General features: G+C 35.8%; 1 protein-coding gene across 7 annotated transcripts in view; it reads left to right on the forward strand.

The window, feature by feature from the left end:
- Positions 1–21,695, forward strand: part of ATP8A1 (ATPase phospholipid transporting 8A1) — a 237,728-nt gene that overhangs the window by 55,584 nt on the left and 160,449 nt on the right. For 5 of the 7 annotated variants that reach the window (XM_082464158.1, XM_082464162.1, XM_082464163.1 and 2 more), the window contains exons 6-9: positions 4,750–4,790; positions 14,191–14,264; positions 16,843–16,912; positions 18,486–18,613. In XM_082464158.1, coding sequence (XP_082320284.1) covers positions 4,750–4,790; positions 14,191–14,264; positions 16,843–16,912; positions 18,486–18,613 — 313 coding nt within the window. Of the gene's footprint in view, positions 1–4,749; positions 4,791–10,879; positions 10,954–14,190; positions 14,265–16,842; positions 16,913–18,485; positions 18,614–21,695 lie in introns of all 7 variants that reach the window. The other 2 variants (XM_082464159.1, XM_082464164.1) reach the window with 2 other exon arrangements.

Here is a 21,695-nt window from a genome sequence, read left to right on the forward strand (position 1 = left end):
CCATTGCCCTCTTTCATGAGCCCCTGACAACCACTAATTTACATTCTATCTCTATGGATTTGTCTGTTCTGGGCATTTTATATAAAGGAGATCATACAACATGTAGCCTTTTGTGACTGGCTTATCTTCAGGAGTCATCCATGTTGTCACATGTATCAGCATTTCATTCCTTTTTTATGACTGAGTAATATTTCATTGTATGGCTTTACCCCTATTGTTTAACCATTCATTGGTGGATGGACATTTGGGTTGTTTCCACTTTCTGCCTATTATGAACAATGATACAGTGAACATTTGTGCACAAGTTTTTGTGTGAACATTATGTTTTCAGTTCTCTTGGATATATACTTAGGTGTGGAATTTCTGTATCATGATAGCTCTGTGCTTAACTTTTTGAGGAAACGCCAGAGTGTTTTCCTGTATAGCTATTTTTTAAACATTGTGTATATACTGTTTTTAACATGAGATCTATTAGTGAACAGGGTTGTATCTTTAGTAAATCTATGTAACTACTACTATGGCTTCATGTGGCCCCAAACACATAGGAACATCAGTGGATCCACTTTCCATCCAGCAAGTATCGACTGAGCACCTTTGTGTTGCTGCATGGAAACACTGGGAATACAGCGGAGAACAGAATAGAGAATATTCCTGTGGTCAAAGATTTTGGAGTCTGGGGAAGGAGAAAGCCTTACATAAATCCTCTCTCAACTAAATATATAGTAAAACTGTCATAAGTGCTCTGAAGGAGAAGTGCAGGAAGCTCATTTAGACTTGAGGGTAGTGGTAAAGGTGTAGGTGTCAAAAAAAAATAACCCCTGAGAAAGTGGTGTTAAAGCTGAGATCTAGGTGAGGATGGAGGGAAAGTGTGTTGCAGCCGTGGAAACATGTGCAAAGGGTTTGAGGCAGGAAAGAGCGTGTTGCTTTCAGCATGGCGGGCCTGGAGAAGGGGCAGAGGGAGTGGTCAGAAGTGGTGATGGAGATTAGGCAGGTGCTGCTTCATCAGAGGGCTTCGAGGTGTTTGGACTTATCTTATGAGCCAAGGGGAGCCAGTCGAAGAGTTTTAAGCAAGAAGCCACTTAATGTTGTATATGTATGTATGTGTATAAGGATATATGAATTGATACGTAATAATCCATAATTGTAATGTATGTAAAATCATTGTACTTTGTCATTATAGCTATACTGTAGAAACTAAATTTGAAAGAGATCAAGAGTGAATGTAGGAAGCTAGTGGTGAGGCTAATTCAGACCTCCAGTTGGGAGATGACGGTTGCTTGAAGTAGGGATGCCGGTGTTGGTCATGGTGGAGGAGATAAAACAAGGTGTAATTTCATATGCTTAGAGCACAAAATCAACAGGATATTTTTAGTAGTAAAAATTATTCATGATTTCCAAAGAATTTTTTTTTTTTTTGCAGAAGAGCTTAAAAAAATAGAGAGATGAACAGTGAGGCATATGAGCATAATAAAACTGCCAAAAACCATAATACAGCATTGTTAACAAGCCAAAATTTTTTTCTTAGAAAGTATTGCTACCCCCCCCCAACAAAAAACCCTACTGGAACTAATAAGTGAATTTTACAAAATTACATGATGACAAGGTCAGTGTACGAAAGTTTAACGCGTTTCTATATACTACCGGTGACTAACTGGAAAATGGAGTAAAAAATACAACTTATAAGAAAAAAGTCATCAAATGTCAAGAAATAATGAAAGACCCATACACTGTAAACTCTAAAACCTATTGGAGAAAATTTATGAAGACATAAATAAATGGAAAGGTGTAGCTTGCCCATAAATTGAAACACTTGAGCCCCAAATCAAAGTCCCAGGAGAGTTTGGAGTTTTTTTTAGAATTGACAATTCAATTCTAAAATTTATATGGAAATGCAAAGAATTCAAAATAGCCCAAACAGTATTGAAAGAGAACAATGTGGGAAGACTACCTAATTTCAAGACTTACCATAAAGTTAAAATGATCAAGGTGGTATGTATTGGTGTGAAAATGTGTAAATTGATCAGTGGAATAAATACAGAATCCAGAAATCGATCCACCATAGTACCATGTCAGCTTAATGGGGGCAAGAAAGATTTTTTTTAAACAGAATCTCAGATATGTTGATTGAAACCTTAATACAAAAATACTATATGATTCAGGGCATATGACATGCAAAACTAACTTACGGTGAATAATTTATATTTGTCTCTGGGGATAGGATAATGGACCGTAAAGTGGTATGAGGAGTCTTTTTGGAGTTCTGCATCTTGTCCTGAGTGGTGAATTCACAGGTGTTTACAGTTTTTAAAAAACTCATTGATCGGAATACGTAAGGTCTATACACTTTGTTGTAAGTTATACTTCAATTAACGAAGGAAAACCTCATGAGTGTGAGCCAGGCAGGTGTCCTAAATACAGGACAGGGAAGTAGGCTGCCTATAAAGCAGCAGGAAACCACAAACAAGCGTGGTGATGGAGTGGTGAGCCCCATCGAAAGAGGTGGCCACTGCTGTCCAAGCCGCACGTCACAGTGCGGTAATTGACTGAGCTCCCCTGATAAGCCTGAAGTCTTCATTTTCATGTCAAACCTCTTGATTTTAGAAATATTGGAAACTGATTTTTAAAAACCCAAGTATTGCAGTGTGGGAATGTTTACTCGTATGAGGTGGGATTAGAAGAAATAAACGGCAATAAAGAGCTCCAGATACTATTGAACAGGATATTTTTTTCTAATTTAAATTTATGCAAATTTTAGCCCCATCAGTCAGTTATGCAGATTTGAACAGCACTTTGCCAGCACTCCTTGCTGAGTACTTAATATTGTAATCACTGGGTTAAGTGATTAAAGGGCGAAATGCTCTCATTTGTTCTTTTTTTTTTTCTAATTTTTTTATTTTTGGCCGAGTTGGGTCTTCTTTGCTGCATGTGGGCTTTCTCTAGTTGCGGCGAGTGGGGGCTACTCTTCGTTGCGCTGCGCCGGCTTCTCATTGCGGTGGCTTCTCTTGTTGCGGAGCATGGGCTCTAGGCACACGGGCTTCAGTAGTTGTGGCACGCGGGCTTCAGTAGTTGTGGCACGCGGGCTTCAGTAGTTGTGGCACGCGGGCTCAGTAGTTGTGGTGCATGGGCTTAGTTGCCCTGGGCCATGTGGGATCTTCCCGGACCAGGGCTCAAACCCATGTTCCCACCATCGGCAGGCAGATTCTTAACCATTGTGCCACCAGGGAAGTCACTTCCCCAAGGGCTTTTTTACTCTTAAGTGTCACGCTCTGAACCCCTTGTACTCCGGGAGCAACATCCAGGAGCAGTTTTACTCCCGGCATCAGTTTGGGTGAACTCTACAGGCATTAGAGTTTTGTGTATTAGAATATAGGGATCAGTTTTAGATGCCTGGTGCTCAGATCCTTCACCCCTAGCTGTATGAATACTGTCAAAATTGGAATTTTAACTTAGTCATATAGTTACTGGAAATACTTTAGTGTTAGCTCTTCATCTTGGAATTATTATTTAAATTAATGAGGTTGATTCACCAAAATTCACTGCAAGATATTCCTTGTTGCATTTATTCATCTGTTTAACTAGCGCTGGAGTGTCTTGTGGGCCAGGAGTGCTGTGAAGTGCTAAAGATAAAGAAATGAACAAGACACAGCCCCTGGCTTCAGGGAATTTTGGAACACAAAGAGATTATATTTAGATTAAAATAATTTATATTGTAACACTGGTTTCCAGACCTGTTGGTATGTAATTAGTGTTAGATTTGCTATTGCACATTTTGGGGATTATCATCATCGTGATTTACTTAAGAGGGTTCAGCCTTCATCTCTTCTAACATCAAAAGAAACTGAATCTAATGTTTTTGTGCCTGTAAATTATTCATCTTGCAAATATTTACCCAGTAGCTACTTTGTGCCAGGTACTGTACTGTTTCCAGAGAATATTGTGTTAAACAAAGTAAATATTAGCTTGCCCTCATGGAATTTACTGTGAGGATAATTTGTTGACTGACCTTGACTTAATCCTTTTAAGTACTGCATGCTGTGCTATCTACTTCACATTATTCTTTTTTGTTTTGTTTTATCTGCTAGTGTCTACTGGCATATTCAGTATTATGCCACAGACACACTGCAGGAATAAAAAGAAAGGTATACTGAGTAACTTTACTGTTGCAAAGCAGTAATAAAACACTGAGAAATATCAACCCCTCAATCATAATTTAATTGTAGCCTCTTCTTTTATTTCTTCTCAGTAAACCAAATATAGAAACATTTGCTATTTTGCATTATTTTAAAGCTAAAGGTACAGATTTTTTTAATCTACTGGTTTATGTGTTAAATTTTTACTACCGAGTTTGAAATCCATTCCTGCTGTGCTTGTAAATCTTTTTTTTTTTCCTTTTTAACATTGCTACTGTTATGGCTTCTGAAAATTTTTTAAGCTTGTTACTCCCTTTGTCAAGCATTTTTGTGGCTTTCTTCTCCAGCCAACCCCTGTAATTCCTCTGTGTGCTGATGAAAGCCCTTGGCAACGCCAGTGAGATAAAATAGTATTTTATTTTGAGATCTGAAATGTTCATTGGTTGTTTCTATGTGTAATTTTATATATCTTTGCTGTCGTAATTGGTTTTTAAACCTATAAAAATTACCACCAGTTAATTTATTTGAAGCTATTCATTTAAAATGATCATTTCATCAGAGGTAGGCTTTTGATAAGTAGTAAAAATATTCTTAAAACTGTCACCTTTTCTCTTTCCAGTTTTGAGAAGTGGTGCTTGGGAAATTGTGCACTGGGAAAAGGTATGCATTGATTTTTATTTTGTTACAGGAGAAGAAATGCATAGAGGTAACTCTAGTAGATGTAATTTTTATATATAATATAAGCAAATGTCAAAGATTCCACTGATATGAAAGCTATTTAGTAATTAATGTTGTAAACATACATGGAATCTTCAGTTAGTCACTTCCATTTAATAATTTGCAATATATTAGAAAGACTATTACATTAAAGTAGTATTTAGAACTTTTTGTTCCTTTCATAGTATATTTTGAGTACTGTTTTCATAGATTTCACTTAACCATGGACTGTTTTGTGTTGTAATTTTTTGCTTTAATCATCTACTGTCCAAGTAAAACAAAAATTAGATTCTGATAGTTCACATTTGTATACTTTACTTCACATTCATATATCATGACTAATCGCATTTACACACTGCTAATTCATTTTTTTTTTAATGTCTTACTAACTAAATATCATCTTCTAATGAGCTGGAAATCAGTTCCATCAAGAAGTTAATTTGCTCATAGGAGCTCTAACATGGCAGTTAGTGAGTTGAGTCATAATTTAGCAAGTGTTATCCAAGGGTTCATATGCTTTTCAGACCTCAATTTCAAAAGGTAAGCAATGATTGTTAGTTCTTCCTTAGTTCTGGAAGACCATTTAATCGCCAGTCATCCACAAGAGAATAACCTTCGTAACTTGGTGAGAGAGTTTCGGAGGCTAGGCCAGGGGACTTTGTTTTCTGAGATTGCTAGTACAACGGAGGTGTAACCCACACTCAGTTTATTTGCACTCCAGTATTTCCCAGTTAAAGGCCATGCCCTGATTCTACCTTGTGATGTTCATAGTCAGCTTGTATTCCCACAGGGAACAGGATTCATCCTGAATTAATTACATCTTTGTTTATTTTAAATCAGTACCCAGAAGAGAGACTGACATCTCCTTTTCTGGATATTTGAAAACTCACTACCCTCTCTCTCTGGTCTTTGACATGAAAGTAACATAGAGGAAAATACTTTGTGCTTTCCTTATTTCTGTGATAGTCACCTCTTTTTCAGAGCAAGATAAAAAAAACAAAAAAGCTCAATTTACTGTTTCAAAATGAAGTTTCTTTTATGCTTTTGTATAGTACTTGTGGATTTAAACACTTTAGAGCCAAGACAAGTAGGGTATAATCAAGTATGATAAATTGAATGTTATTATAAATGTGTTTCATTTACTAGGTTTGTCAGGGTAATTAACATACATGCATATCCTAATAAACTGATATCAGTTTCTTCTTACCTAGAGTGCTTGCTTAGAAAATAAACAGTTGTAAAGTCAGGAGATAACCATCTACTAGTTCACCCTAAAATTAACCCGTTAAAATGTTTTATTTTCCTAATAGACCGTCATTATTCCAAGATTGATTGGATTATTTTAACTTACTTTTTCAATTTTTCACAGAGAACAAAATTAAATTACCAGCCCATGATTTTCCATAGAGAGAGCATTCTCAGTTGTCTTGGAGACGAGTGCCACATTTTCCCTGAGCTTCCCACTTCGAGATACAGAGGGGTAGAATTTAAGGTGTTGCCAAAAATCATCCAGCCAAAATGAGCTGATGTTACTTAATAACTAGAAGTAGATACTTAATTAGAATTAATAAAAGTTGGTTCAGTGATGAATTCAAGATAAATATTCTGAAATTGACATCACTCTTTTCAGCAATAGCAATGTAGAAAAATACAGTGAAAAAGATCTCATTCCTGGTGGCATGTGGGATGCTTACAGGTAAACCTGAAATATATATACGACCATTGTAAAGAAAACATAAAAACTTTAGGTGTTAAGGTTTCACAAAAACAGACAAATATGTAATATTCCTAGAAAAATAGCACCACTTGTTCAGAAGTAATGATGTAGTATAATCAGGGAAATTATCTTTATTTTTCCTCAAGAGTTGACTAAATTATTCATTGTAATTTCAAACATAAACAGTTGAGAAAATAGAGTATTTTGGAAAATTAACAGTGTGCAAGGATTAAATATAAGTAAAATGGTAAGCAAAAGTTATTAAAACAGCATGAATCTGTTGCAAAAATATACATCGATGAAAAGCATAAAATAGAATAGGATGCCCTGAAATAAAGCCTATTTAATATTTGATAAAGGAGGCAAAAATCATGGATAAAAGGATTATTTAGTAAATCATGTTGGGACCACAGATTAGCAGTTTCAGGAATAATACAGTTTATATCTAAGACACAGCCTGTGCTAAAATAAATTTCAACTGGCTAGAAGAAAATGTTGAAACATTGTTTTTGAAAAACATACAAATAGAATAAAGACCTTAATAAATATTTGGAGGGGAACAAGATCAAAATCTCAAGGATCTATGGAATTTGATTATATAAAATTTAAAGCTAGTACACATCACACAAATAAGCAGAGAGAATATAGAAATATTTGCACCAAGTATGACGAAAGATTGAAATCGTTATCTAGATAGGAAATATAAGTTGGCAAAAAGTAAGAAAAAATATAATAAGCAACCAGACTCAGTATAATATTCAACCTAATAATAAAAGTTGCAAATTTAAATGGTATTGAGGCCTCGTTTGCTATCTAGTCAAGGAAAAAAACTTGTATTTCAGAATTTTTATGAAGTATTTTATTCACATACTGTTGTGGATTAGCAATTTAGGTCTTCATATTGACAACCACAAAAAAAAAAAAAAAGGGTTCTGGGAATTTATCCCAAGAAAATAATCATAAAGTAGGGAGATACCTGTACGTGTATAATAATTATCAATTAACATTATTTGTAACAGTGAAAAGTTAGAATATGAGTATATCCAACAATAGAAAGAGCATTTATAAATAAATTATGACATTCTACGCTCTAGTATATTTTGTGACAAGTAAAAGCTGTCATTTCAAATACTGTAGCAACACAGAAAAATTTTATACCATCATTCAACAAATACTTATTGAGTGTATGTGCCAAGCAGTGAGCTCACAATAGCAAGCAGGACATATGAGGATTCCTGTGTCATAGAATAATCGGAGGTGAAAAGAACGGGATGGTGTACACTAAGATGCTGGCTATGTAGAAATGGTTTATTGAACACTAAGTGGACAGGTGTGAGAGCAGGCTGGCTTGTTGTGTTAGCCAGATTGTAAGGCAAGTCTTTTCTTTAGCTTATGTAATATTTTGTGCATTTAAAAATAAAATCAATAAACCAAAACCAACAGTCTGATTCACATGCCAATGTAATATGATACACCTTAGTGCAAATGGGCTTTAGTTCATGGTTCTCTCTTTCTTGGTCTTTCTGAGTGTGTGGCTACTGAGGCTGCTTTTTAATGTTTCTCAAAGGACCTACAAATTTGCAGTGTCCATCCAGCCATTCACAGATGGGCAGACTTCATTCATCTCCCAGACACTAACCATTCATCCCTCCAGTTACTGATCTGTTGCACGAGATTAAGTTGCCAGTATCTGGTTTTCTGAGAAAGCATTACAATTACAAAGCCCTATATATAAAATAGATAACTAAGAAGGACCTACTGTATAGCACAGGAGACTCTACTCAGTACTCTGTAATGGCCTATATGGGAAAAGAATCTAGGAAAGAGTGGATATATGTATATGTATAACTGATTCACTTTGCTGTACACCTGAAACTAACACAACATTGTAAATCAACTATACTCCAATAAAAATGAAAAAAAAAGGCCCTATACAAGGCATTGCGTCCCCACTCTTGAAAGTAAACAGCTGTCTTCATTACCACAAAGATCAGTTCTTAAGATTGAGATGCAGCTGAGACTGTTCATATGTTTTTGAGATAGTTGCTTAGGATAGAATTTAGGTGAAGAATCTTAGAATTGACACATTTTTCTGGTTTTGTAGAAAAACATGGAGTGGTGGGGCTGCCTGCATGTGTAAAAGTCACTGTATATAGCTGCTTTAATGCATGAAGTTTCCACCATGAAATAAATTTCTCTGGATTAAGAATTCACGTCTACAAAAATTCCTCAGTAAAAATATAAATAAATATGCTGGGGCCTGCAATTGGACAAATCAGATTTTCAGTCAGTCTGTTGCAGCTTAATAAGCTTACCCTTTTTCATAATCCTCAATTGTAATTACTAATGTCAATGACTTCAGAAGGCTCGAGGTAGTGAGCTGAAGCCCTAAATATTTTTTTAACTTCAGTATTTTGGGGACTAAAACTGCTTTGTCATGATGTTCCTCCAACTAGAACACGTGGTCAAAGAATTTTTGCCGTCTTGACTTTCTCTTGTCTGTTCCCATGCACACACCAGGCTGGAAACGGGAATGAATGCCACGTTAGGAGCTCAGAACCCAAAAAGAAAGAGGTGTTTGAGAAAGTGAGCTAAAACATAGGCATCAGAAGGAGGGGGTAAGTTCTCACAGTGCTGTGAGAACAACTTTAGCATTCAGTGAGCCCTTGGTTTTCCGAAGCCACTGGGGGAACCCATTAGACCGTATAAGAGGCTAATATTTTCTTTTAGTCTTCAGTTTAATAACCGTAAGGCTTTCTTTTGTCTTACAATGAATAAAATGTTGGAAAACTGTACAATTAGACTCTTAACAGACTTATGAAAATCCCTAACACTGTAATATAGACAAATATGATCCTGATTTTATAAAGCATACAGTCTGATTGGAGAGCAAACCTTAATACACAGGAGGTGATCAAGGAGCAATTAAATGGTAACCTGGGTAGCATTCTCTCTAAGTGCTCTGGCTGCAGAGAACTTTGTTCTTTTTATCTTGCTTTCAGTGGGTGCTATCAGAATACTACCACAACACATTATTGTAAGGGCTAGTTTATACCTACACTCGCTGTTTTTTTATTTTCCCAGTTTGCCCTTTTTTGAGGAAGGGGGTGTTCGATTCCAAGATCCCTGACAATTTGTCAGTTTCAGATAATCCAGATTTCATCTGAAATAAATCTCTTTCAAATCAAGGCATTCAGAGTTTCCCTACCTGGATAAGCAGCATACATACCATAGATGAGAAGGTCCCCTCCAACCTTGCCTAACCTGTTCCTCCCCCAGTATATAAGTAAACCACAGTGGGCTGTCTCATACTGTGATTCCCACTGAAGACATCATTCTCTCCCACCCCTCCCCCCCCAAGTAAAGTGTTATTTTGGGGTTCAAGGAAAATTAGGGAGGGGAGAGAACAAAAAGGCTTTAAGCTCCCCCCCCAAAAAAGGGCTTTTCTTTTCCTGATTAATTATTAAAACGTGCTTTTAGGTTCATTTGGCTACTAAAAGTGAGGGCAACTTTCATAATATAATGGGAGTGTGGCCATCAGTGTAACTTGCTGAACTTGGTCAGCAAGCCAACTTGTTAACTAGTTTGCCAAAAGCTCTGTGACAAACCTATCCCTTAAATTACTTCTAAGTTTCTGGACATAGTTTATCTTTAATTTGTCTTCAGACCATGCTCACAAAAATGCTAACAGGTAGTAAAATGAGAAAGAGACTAAGCTGGTTTTTTTTTTTTTTTAATTACAATGATCGTTTCATTATATTTGCTTATGCAAAATCAGGCTTTTCAGACAGTCAGATGTGGATTTGAGTCTAAGCTCTTCCTCTGTGATCTTGGGAAATAACTTAGAATCTAAGACTCATTTTCTTCCTCTCTAAATTATGAATTATAACTAAGGTCATCTGAGGAGTAGTATCATATATATATATATATATATATATGATAGTCTTTCCAGTAGTTTTGAGATTTCCTTAAACAGGGTGAAGATTTCATTTGGTAAATTCCTCCTTTTTATTTTTATGTCATAGGGAGAGAATAATGAGAAGATGAGATGCCAATTAAGTGGACAGAATGGATAAAATTTATTTTTATTAAGCTAAGTTATATAGCCGGTACAATAAAGATACAATGTTTGTTTCTTAAAGGATTGCTCCATCCTTGGCCTCACTCCTAAATAATTTTATGCCATTTTGTGAAGATAAGTGGTTCTTGTTTACCAATAACCATTTTTACTGTATTCTATGCTTAAATACAATGGGTTGTATATTTGTAACTATTTTCAATGCAGATAATTAACCGATTCCCAGTTTTCTTTCAGGTAAATGTTGGAGATATAGTTATAATAAAAGGCAAAGAGTATATACCTGCTGACACTGTACTTCTCTCATCAAGGTAGAGATACCTACTGATGCTCAAACAGTGTAGAGGATGGTTTCTCTACCCTGCATTGACCTTGTGATTTATCCAAGGAAATAAGGAATAAACGAAGAATTTTAAACCTCTCTAATGATTTTGAATTAAATGTTAAAAATTGATTGGATTTAAAGGACTCTTTCATGTTTGCCATATAGAATAAGTGATAGGTACTATACTTTATAATTCAGAAATTATAATTACAGTTAAGAGTCTACTCTCCCTGTGGATGTATCCATATCTGTTTGTGTAGACTACTAACTCTTGTAAGATTTCCTATCATTTATTTTATATAATACATGGATTGGGTTCTGTTGATTTTATCTTGCAATCGTTGTTCATGATAAATTCCTTTATGATGCATTCGTGTATCCCTCTACGTTTCTCAATCTTTATGGTGCATTGGTAAAAGAAAATGGATAAATGATTTCTTTTTTATCATCATATCTTTTGAAATATTGTACTCTTCCAACAAAAAAATTAAAGCACTTTGCTCTTTCTTTTAAGTTCTTTCCATTACTGAATTTAGATAATTTTTGTTTTGCTCATATTTAAGATAGTCATGAATTAGTATTCAGAACATATGGCACTGTTACACTTTAAAGAATGTGACTTTCAAATGGTTTTAGGTTTAAAAACTGTAAAACTAGTCCTAATATAAATTAAGAAAAATGTTTTTACTATTTTAGAGCTTGTTTATCACCATTTCCTTGGACAGTTTTATTTGTAAAATCCACATATAAATATGAACGTGTCCTTTTTTCAAAATCTGTTTAATCAGGTCATTATTTAAACTGATTGAATTTATGACAAGTTAGTGAAACTTAATTAAGCAAGTAAGAGTTCACCAGATATTTATAGAAGTAAGTCTACAGGTAGTTGAAGTAACTACAGGTAGTTATATTTTCATATTTTACAGTTGGGAGCTTTTGGTGCCACTTACCTATAGGGTTTTTTTCCCGGAAAGATTAAAGTTAATAGGTTGGTTTTTAAACCAACCTTTCTGCTGTTAGTTCCCTTTGCTTCTAGCTTTATCAGGGCAAGTTTCTAAAACTGAAGGGTGAAGGTAAAGGTCCCTGTGAGAATGAGTCAACAGTGAACTTAGTGTCATTGTTTCAGGTCCTAGCAAGCTTTGCTTAAGAGGCAAACGCCAGGGTTCTTATCCTGGCGTAGTGATTTTGAACGAAATACTTAATCTCTCAGGCCTTTGAGTTCACATCTTTTAAAGTGAGGAAGATGGATTAAATGATCAAACTCTGATATTCCCTGATTCTCCTTTCTGTTTAAATTGATAGTCTTTCATTTATGTTTTAAGAATGGCTAACCAACAGAATGATGTACACTTGGTGATACTAAGTAAAAGTTTGATAAATTTAATGGATGAGGGACCATCTGAATGTCATATAACAAAGTTCAAAAGGATAGTAAAGCGTTCCAGCAATTTTAGAAACTATTGATATTTTTCTGATTAAACTTTTCATAGAGACATAACTTACCATAAAGACCATCATATGCTGAAACATTAATTATAATTTTCATTTTTTATGCTCAAAAATATGAAGATAATTGGCTATACTGCCTTGACTTTATATTTAATTCTAAGTTGAAAGTTTTCAAAATATTTTTTATCTGCCTGTGTCCAATCCAGACTCCCAATAAGCTCTGTGCTTGTATTTCTTAAACTCTAGAACATTTTTACAGGATTTATTTTCTCAGCATTAAAAACATTTACTGGTGACTATCAATAATGGTAGATGAGAATAGTTTCTGTATATTAATATAGCATCCACCATGATTAACTTCTTCAAAGATGATTAAAATAATCATTTAAAATTTAAAAATATTATCTGATTCATTGCTTTTTGTTATAATAGAATCAAAGTAAAGTCTAAAGCTTGTGCTGTTAAATATTTCTAGCCAAGTGGCAAAACTACCACCTTTCAGGGGGTTTTTTGTTGGTTTTTAAAATTTTTTTTTTTCTCAAAAGGTTTTTGCATAACTTGGCTCTTTTGAACTTACATGAGCCTTAAGAAGTAGGTAGAAGCTTCTGCCATCATTTAACAGAAAGAGGAATTTTGACTTTAAGTCTTATTTTTAGTCATTTCACTTTAGCCAGTGACTAGGTCAGGGTCGGAATACCTAACTTCTAATCTAGTATCTTCAATATACTACACTGTCCACTATCAAAATAAGGGCATGGTGATTTTCACCTGCAAGTGAGCACCATGCTAAATGCAAAAAGCATAAACAACAGTTTATGATATTTTAATTTCTGATTTTTTAAAAATTATTAATTGCTAATATTGCATGTTCTTTGAAGTAGTTTGAAATTAAAGCATGAACATGGTTGAAAGTTACTGTGTTTCATTGATTTTCATTTTGAAATGAAGAAACTGAAATTTTACCGTATAACAAAAAATACATATATGGGTTTAGAAAGTATAAAATACAGTAAAAGAACTCAAGCTACTAATTCAATTCCAAACAGGTTCCTGGCATGTCTGTTTCATACCTTCTCTGAAAATTTTCTCCTGGATTCAAAGGCTTAGCCTCCCAAAACAATTCATTACCAAGACTTTATTTATTATTAAATAATTCAAAAGGCTGCAGTTATGACTTCTAACTTCCCAAGATCCATGCCTTTGCAGCTTTACATTAAATTTATTAAGATATTTATGCAATTAACTTTGAAAATGTTTTGGAATCAGGAAACTTTAACAAAGATTTTTTTTTTAGAGTGGGTGTAGGGGGAGAAATAATATAGTATACTTCGTTTCTCAAAAGCCTAAGAATAGTTTCCATCATTATTTCTTTTCTTCTTGGGTAGGAGTGGACATGTAAGAGATGGCAAGAGAGTGAGGAATTGGAGAAAGGGAAAATCTGTAAGATAAAGTAGCTCTCTATAGAAAAATATGTTTTTATTTAATTTGCTAAGATATGCTTGTGAGTAAAATTTTAGAACTCAAAGGCTTCTGCATTAAAAATTGAAAATTGGGCTTAAAAGCAAATAAATGATCCTTAAATATTCTGTTTTCTTGTGCCTTTAGACCTGATCAAAATGAGTTTTGAAAAAATTGGCATTAGACATTATTATTAACATGTATTATTTTCTATAATAATTTCAAACTTTCTGTCTCTTTTTGTCCATTTGTTTGTTTGTTTTTCTCTGTTATTCATTTTTTTTCCATTTTAATTATTTTGAACTGGGACCTGTAGGTGGCAGTAGGGGAAATAGTGAAAGTGACCAATGGGGAACATCTCCCAGCAGACCTCATCAGCTTGTCCTCAAGGTTAGAACCACTGAGTTGTACAGGATGTGTGTATGTGGATCCTAACCCTACACCAGAAAACAGTTTGCACCCAGAGGTGGTTGAGCTCTGTATCTCTTCCGTTAAAACACAGGCATTTTATACTTCTTGGTGATGGATGTTTCAGAGATGTTTCAAAGGCCTTTTTTGAATACATTGTTGATTGACGTTCCTCCCTCAAGTGGGCAAATTCAGCTCCTGTTGTTATCAATAGGAGTCGGAGTCCTTGAGGCATGCCAGTAAAGGTAGATTGTAATTGCCTGTGCATCATTACGATATATTCATATTTAACAGCTTGCCTAAACGCTAAGGCTTAATTTATTACCTCTCCAGGATATTGTTTTGCACAATGTTAAGATTTACGTGAAAGACAGTTATCGAGAAATTTTTACAATTTTAAACATGTCTTAAATTTGAAATTTTCTATGAGTTCAATAGAATCCCTTCAGCAGTTATGCTATAATTTGGGCTTGTATAGGGTTTACAGAGGACCCCCTGCACAAAGCTGGATGTTGTACATTTGGTCCCGCATGCTTTGGGATCAGTTTTTATCCCACGTGTAACTAGTGACAAAACGCACGTTACTCGGATATATTTCAGCTGTCTACTAGTGTCTGTATTGTGATACGCATCTTGTTTCATTTTTCCACTTACTAATCAAAAAGCCTGCTTTGCCCTTCTCTAGTTTGTGTTTTGAATGTCATCATAATTTGCTGAAATAATTATTACCTAGCATGATTCCTTGTCTCAGACTTCTTGCTGCCTTTTCATAGCATTGTCAAGAACTGCTTCAGTAACAGTTGTCTTAAGAAATTAAGAAAGTTCTGAATTTGGATGTATATTTTATTTGCACCACTTCAAATAGAAGCCAGCTATTTAACTTTCTAACTTCCTAGCCACTTAAGGTCCTTTTCTAGGACCTTATTTTGGGGGGGAAAAAAAGATAGAATTAGAACGTTAGTCTTATTTTGATATGAGAATGGCCTTGGTTATATTGAGCAGTAGAAATTTAATGCATTTCACTGTCAAAATATGGAATTGGCATTGTTCATTTAACATTTGTTTGTCATCATGCTTCTGTATTATCAGATGTGTTTTATAATGGTTTTATAAACCATTTTTATTTCAAATGTATACATAAGTAAATTACAAATTGGGAGCAATTGCCAAAACCAAATTACTATCAGGACAGTAATAAAAAATTAAAACTTATTTAATTGATAGAGTGAAAATATAAATATTGAAAAACTTGTTTTCCCAAAACTTGGTTGGGGAAAAGTATCAGGCTTTATGGAAGAAAAAAAAAGCCCATAGAGAAAAATTAAAGAACTTGCAAAGTTACTTTAAAATGAATCTGTAAAATACTTGATTAATGACCATGTGTTTCAGTACTTTTCACAAGTCCTCAAGCCATAAAACTAAGCTGTGTGCTCATTTCTGAAACTCAGAATCGTTTGCTTTACACATGTACAAATTGGAAGTTGATTAGAAAACTCCAGGTGTTTGTGACTTAGAAATTTCTAACTGTGAGTACCCATGCTTATGAGAAATTACATTCATAATTATTTATAGGATGTTAATTAATTGGGCTTTTTATATAAGCAAGTGCTAATAAGGTTAGTTTAACTTCAAAATGCTTTTCCTTATAGCTGAGGGTCAATTATACAGTTGGGCTGCAAACTCACCTGTCTATAACTGCTGAGCAAGCAAAGTCAGCGTGTGAAGGGTCAGGTTATACAACAGTCACGGGTGTGTACCTGTGATAAAACTGGAGAGCATGGGCCCCTTATACCAGTCATTGTGTACCAAACTTGACTAAAACACTCTGGTGGGGACCTATAGAATGTATCTCCTAGGTTCAGGTCAAGAAGCCACATAGCCAAGTTGGCTAATTTTAGTTTTAGCTTTTGCTGCCATGCAAATCTCTGAAGCAACTTTCAGAAATAAAACAGAAAAAATAGGGGGAAGAAAGCGTATATCCACTTTCATTGTAAAATCTGTTCATACAGGTTTTTTAAAGTAGCCTTAAAATTTAAATATTATGGTTCATACGATCCTATTCATCTTTCCTAAAGATGCAATGCAATACAATCTGAACATGTAAATGCAAGTTTATAGAAGCAGTAATCTGGAATTTTCTAATCCACCACTTAATCAATTTACATGTGGGCTATGAGCATGAAATCTCACTTGATATTTTTGAGCTAAAGATATATATGGACACAAAACTGCTTTACATTTCGGATACAGGCTGTGTTGTGTCTATATGATGAACAATTTAAGTACAATGTGACAAATCTATTTACATTATCTTAAAGATCAGTACTAATTGTCAGGAAGTTGCTTTGGGGTCCTTCTGGCTGCACATCTGATCCCTGAGTTTTCATGCATGGGGTCTGCCTCACAGCATTTTGTGGTTAGAATGAAAGACATCAAGAAACCAGGCGACTCAACCTTTGTTTAGAATGAAAGGCTTCAGTGAGTCTGAACATTTAAATAAGTTATTAGTATGCTTTCTTTCCCCCACTAAATCTTTGTGCTTTTCAATTTTGAAAAACAGTGAGCCCCAGGCCATGTGCTACATTGAAACATCCAACTTAGATGGTGAAACAAACTTGAAAATTAGACAGGTAAGATCTAATATAGGTGTATATAATTATTGCTGTTCTCTTACATGGAATTGAGAGCTTTGCTGGAGAGGAAGAAAACTTCCCTCTACCCTTCTACATTCTTCTGGCTGGTCTAAGAATTAAATTGACATGAGACATATTAACAGGAGAAAATCAAATTTAATTTCATACGTACAGGAACCCCACATACATGAGAGGCTCAGAAACAGAAAGGTAGAATGAGGTATACATGCCATTCTGAGGTAAGGGATGCACCTTGTTCCAAGGACAAGAGGGTCATTCATAGGATGATAAGAAGAGCAGATGTTTGATAATTAGATGTTTGCCCTGCCAGATGGATGGGTCCACTTAAATAAAATTTATCTCTGGTAATAACTTTTCTCTGGGAAAAATCCCCAATTTAAATTCTTCTAGGTAGTTAAGGGAAGGACAGTAGTTTCTCTTGAACCCTCAGGATCTCCGTTGCCTTTAGCTCAAAATAATCCTCATGCAAAAGTGACATATTTTGAGGAGGCTCATTCTGAACCCCTATAGCTTTATTTCTTAGTATTATTGTCTTGAGTTGAGGCAGTTCTGTCTACTTGCAAATATTTTCTCATTGAGCCGCAATGAAGTGGTTTTATAAACTGAAATAGTTAAATATTATGGAAAATTCAGTTTTACTTGCCTAATTAAATGTGATCCATCATACAGATGCTATTTTGTAATATTTTTAACATTTTCTGTTATAGCCAACACTCTGATGATAGCATTAGTAGCTCTAAGTGCTTTCACGTGTGTTAGCTTATTTATTTTTCTGTTCTCCTGGTCCATATTATTTGGCTTTGCCATATGGAAAAGACACAGTTTCCATTGCTGTTCTAAAATTCTCACTAATCTCAGGGAATTGGTTAGATTTCTATATTTGTCTCATACCACTCCTAATAGAAAGTCACTGTAAGGTTTTTAAAGTTTTAAAAGGGACATTAAAAAAATGTATTCTCTTGGGTTCTAGACAAATGGTGAAAATGACACGTGGGAAGGTTGGGTTGTGGTAGAAGCAGGTTGTCCTCACAGCACCAGAACTCAACCTGCCACAGGAAGTGAGGGCTGCTCAGTTCCAGCCAGTTGTAGGTGGCCAGAGGGAGGAACTGTTTTGGAGTTTTCCTTCTCAGTGAACTAAAAGAACAAAAACATAACTACTGTCTTTGGGTATAGATTCTGTTATTTTGCATTCCCTTTTTGAGATTCAGCAGACAGATTTAGACTGTATAATGCTAAATATTAGTTTTATTTTTGGAAGCAAACAGTTCTTTGAGGACTTATTTCAAAATATCTTTACAGGCTAGTTTATAATCTCTTTAAGATATTTTAGAGTTTTCACAAAAGCTGCCCTGTTCTGCTAAAAACATATATGTTCAAGTAGAGAGGAAGGTATCCCCTAATTTCGATTTGACAACAGGGGGGGGATAATTGCTTATAAAACCATGGGATCTCTTAGATCTTAAGGCGTGGATGAATTCAGAATTCCCTGCTCCCTCCCACATACAACTTATTTAATATTTTCTTTGCTTATTTCAAAATTTCTAAACAGGGCTTACCAGCAACATCAGATATAAAAGACATTGACAGTTTGATGAGAATTTCTGGCAGAATTGAGTGTGAAAGTCCAAACCGACATCTCTACGATTTTGTTGGAAACATAAGGCTTGACGGACACAGGTATGTAAAATCAGTTTTCATAAAAACACGGAAGTCACTGTGTTGCAGGGTATTGCTGACATAGGTACATATTTTCTTGTACTCTAAGTTTGATAACCCAAACCGTTTTTCTTAAGCATTCCTGTATTCTACCCAGAGTTCTTTTGTGAAAATGCTCTTAACCCTGTACACATGGTATAGCTGAAGACTTCCCCAGGGTTCCTGCCAGCCTAGGAGTTGGATATTTTCACGGATATGCCAAGCTTCTGGCGCATTGTTTAGTGGTTTCTTCTTTGGCCAGAATACTTATCTTATAGGCTTAACTGTCGGTCTCCATGGCCCGGGTGCTTTCTTGTAATCTCTAGATGCCTCAAGGAGTTCAGACTCTACCACAGGGGTTAATTTGCTGGATAATTTCTTGTCTTCTCTGTGTAATTGCATATGCTCTTTTCTAGGCCATGTTATCTATAGTCATCTTTTATACCTGCTTCCTACCTCTCTCCCTTCCCTCCCCTCCCCTCCGCTCCCCTCCTGTTTCCTGCCTCTTCCATCATCCATTCAACCTGTACCCAGCAGGCCAGGCCAGTTGCAGATGATAAGGAGACAGCAATGGACAAAGCAGACAAATCTGCCTGACCTTGAGAACTAACTTTCTTGCAGTAAGGGAAGGGCAAACAGACAAACAATAAAATGACAAATAAAAAATTTTATACCATGTTAGAAAGTGATAAATGCTTTGGAAAAAATGGCCCAGGATAAAAGAGATTGGGAGTTCTTGGGAGGGAATCACTTTTAGTTAGTGAGGTTGCAGAAGGTAAATGTGGCTTCATTGAGAAGGTAATATTTGAGCAAAGGTGAGTAGGAGATTAGGAAGTCAGCCATTTGAATATCTGGAGGGAGAAGATTCTAGACAGAAGGAATAGACAGTGCAAATTATTAGCTGTATGGTTACATCATCTGAAAGTGGGAAAGTGCCTGGAGTAATTATGGAACAGCAGAGATGCCAGTGTGTTTGGAGTGGAATGACCAAGGTAGAGGGTAGTAGAAGAAGGGCTAAGAGAGAATAGTGGGCCAGACCATGCAAGGCTTTGTAGGCCACTGTAAGGGTGTTACTCTGAGTGAAATGGGGATCCACTGGAGTGTTTCAAGGGGCAATGTCAGCAGTTCAGTTTGCGACTTAATAAGTTTGTGATGTCCAAACAGAGACATCAGGAGGCAGTTAAACATATAAGCCTGGAGTTTGTGATAGAGGTCCGGGTTCATGAGATAAATTTGGAAGGAGTTGGTATAGATATTTAAAGCCATCACCAAGGGTGAAAGGGTATAGTTAGAAAAGTGGAGAGGGCTGTCCTAAGACTCGCCAGCGTTAAGGTTGGGAAGAGAGGAGTTACCAGCAAAACAGACTGAGATCAAGTTGGTAGCATGGAAACTGAGAGAGTGAAGAAACCGTACCAAGGCAGAGGGAGTGACTATAAAGTGGATCACATGTTGCTTATGGTCAAGTACCATGAAGTCAAATACAGTGAGTCTGAGAATTAACAGTTGTATCTAGCAAGTGGATATCCTTGAACTCTATTAGGACAGGCAGAGCCTCATGAGAGTGGGTTTGAGATAACAAGAAGAGTTGAAAAATAGACAACTTTTTCAAGGAGTTCTGTTACAGAGGGGAGCAAAGAAATGGGGCAGAACTTGGCAGGAAGGGTGGGGTCTCCTCTGCTTCCCTTCTCCTTTCCTACTAGGCATTTGTAGTGGCCAACTAAATGCAGCTAAGCGCACTAGCTCACGCCACCAGCTTGAGAGATTATCAGTGCTTTCAGTGTTTTGTAATTCCATTATTACAGTATTTGAATTCTAAAGGACACTTGAGTACCCTGAACTGTCATCCTCATTCAGATCCACCAAAAGTGTTCCTGTAATTTTTGAAGTAATTATATATTGTTCTAAATTTTTCACAGAGTGATCTTTCCATGAACATAGACTAATGATAGATTTGGACATTTATACAAGTAATGTGTTTCTGTAGCCTGACGTTCCTAACTGGCCAGCTTCCATTTCTTATCAGTTCCCCAGCAAATCGATGCCAAGCATATCCACACAGTGAAGGAGAAACTTTGTATGATGGTGCCAAGATTTGGGGTACAGATAGCATTTATATAATATGCTTCAATTTACCTGAAAGGTGGAAACAGATTTTCAATATCTTTGTGCCTGTAGCACATTTGACTTTTACAGTGAATACCCAGCGCTCTTAGAGCCCCTTAGTTTAGAATGAATGTAGTTTGATGCCATTAAGGATGAGGGTCATTGTCTAATGCCAGAGACTTTGGAATTCCAGCTCTGATGAAAAACTAATAACTAATTCTTGTTGAGTCCTTGTAATTGAAAAGCATTTTTTTCTTTTGAAGAGTTTGTAGCTAATTCCGATCAATGCACACCACAAATGCTGAGGTGCCAGTTGCCATGTTATACCCCACTGGATATGTGAGAAACAGTTGGCACATATGTGCCCCAGAGCATAATCCAGCAGCTTCCCAAGAACTTCTTGGAAGCCTGCTTTAGGCCTGAGGACTCCTCCCACCCCTGAAGTGCACCCCAGATCTTAAGATGGGTCTGAAAGGCATGTTGTTGTACATGAAGAATGAGAGGTATCGTTGCTGTTTTCTTTGACTAAATTGGAATACACTAATTCCTCAGAATTTACTTACTTAAGTAGAAGGCTTCAGGTGCTGTCATTACCCATCTATCTAGATTGATTTCATCTGAGCCAGTGACATTTGTGTAGTTCCTAAAAGAAGGTCCCAGGCCCAAGCTACTACTAGCCTTAGACACCTACTGGATTATAAAAATCCGCCAGAAATGAAAGCTTCAGTCTCTATTTGTGTCCTCTGACAAATAAATTCTGTGTTGCTGGAGACTTTTCTTGGGGGAATTGCCTCTTCCTTTTTCTGGAATTTTTATTTATATTTGACTTTTTTTTTTTTGCTTTTTTTAATCAGTAAAATGAAGCAGTAGTGATAGGAATCTTTGAGCCATTAAATTTTATGTAGTACGTTTCCATTAAGAATCCCACTATATTTGCGATAGCTTGTAGCCTTCTGATAGC

This window comes from Balaenoptera physalus (genome assembly GCF_965194825.1).
Source record: "Balaenoptera physalus genome assembly, chromosome: 5".
NCBI lineage: Eukaryota > Metazoa > Chordata > Mammalia > Artiodactyla > Balaenopteridae > Balaenoptera > Balaenoptera physalus.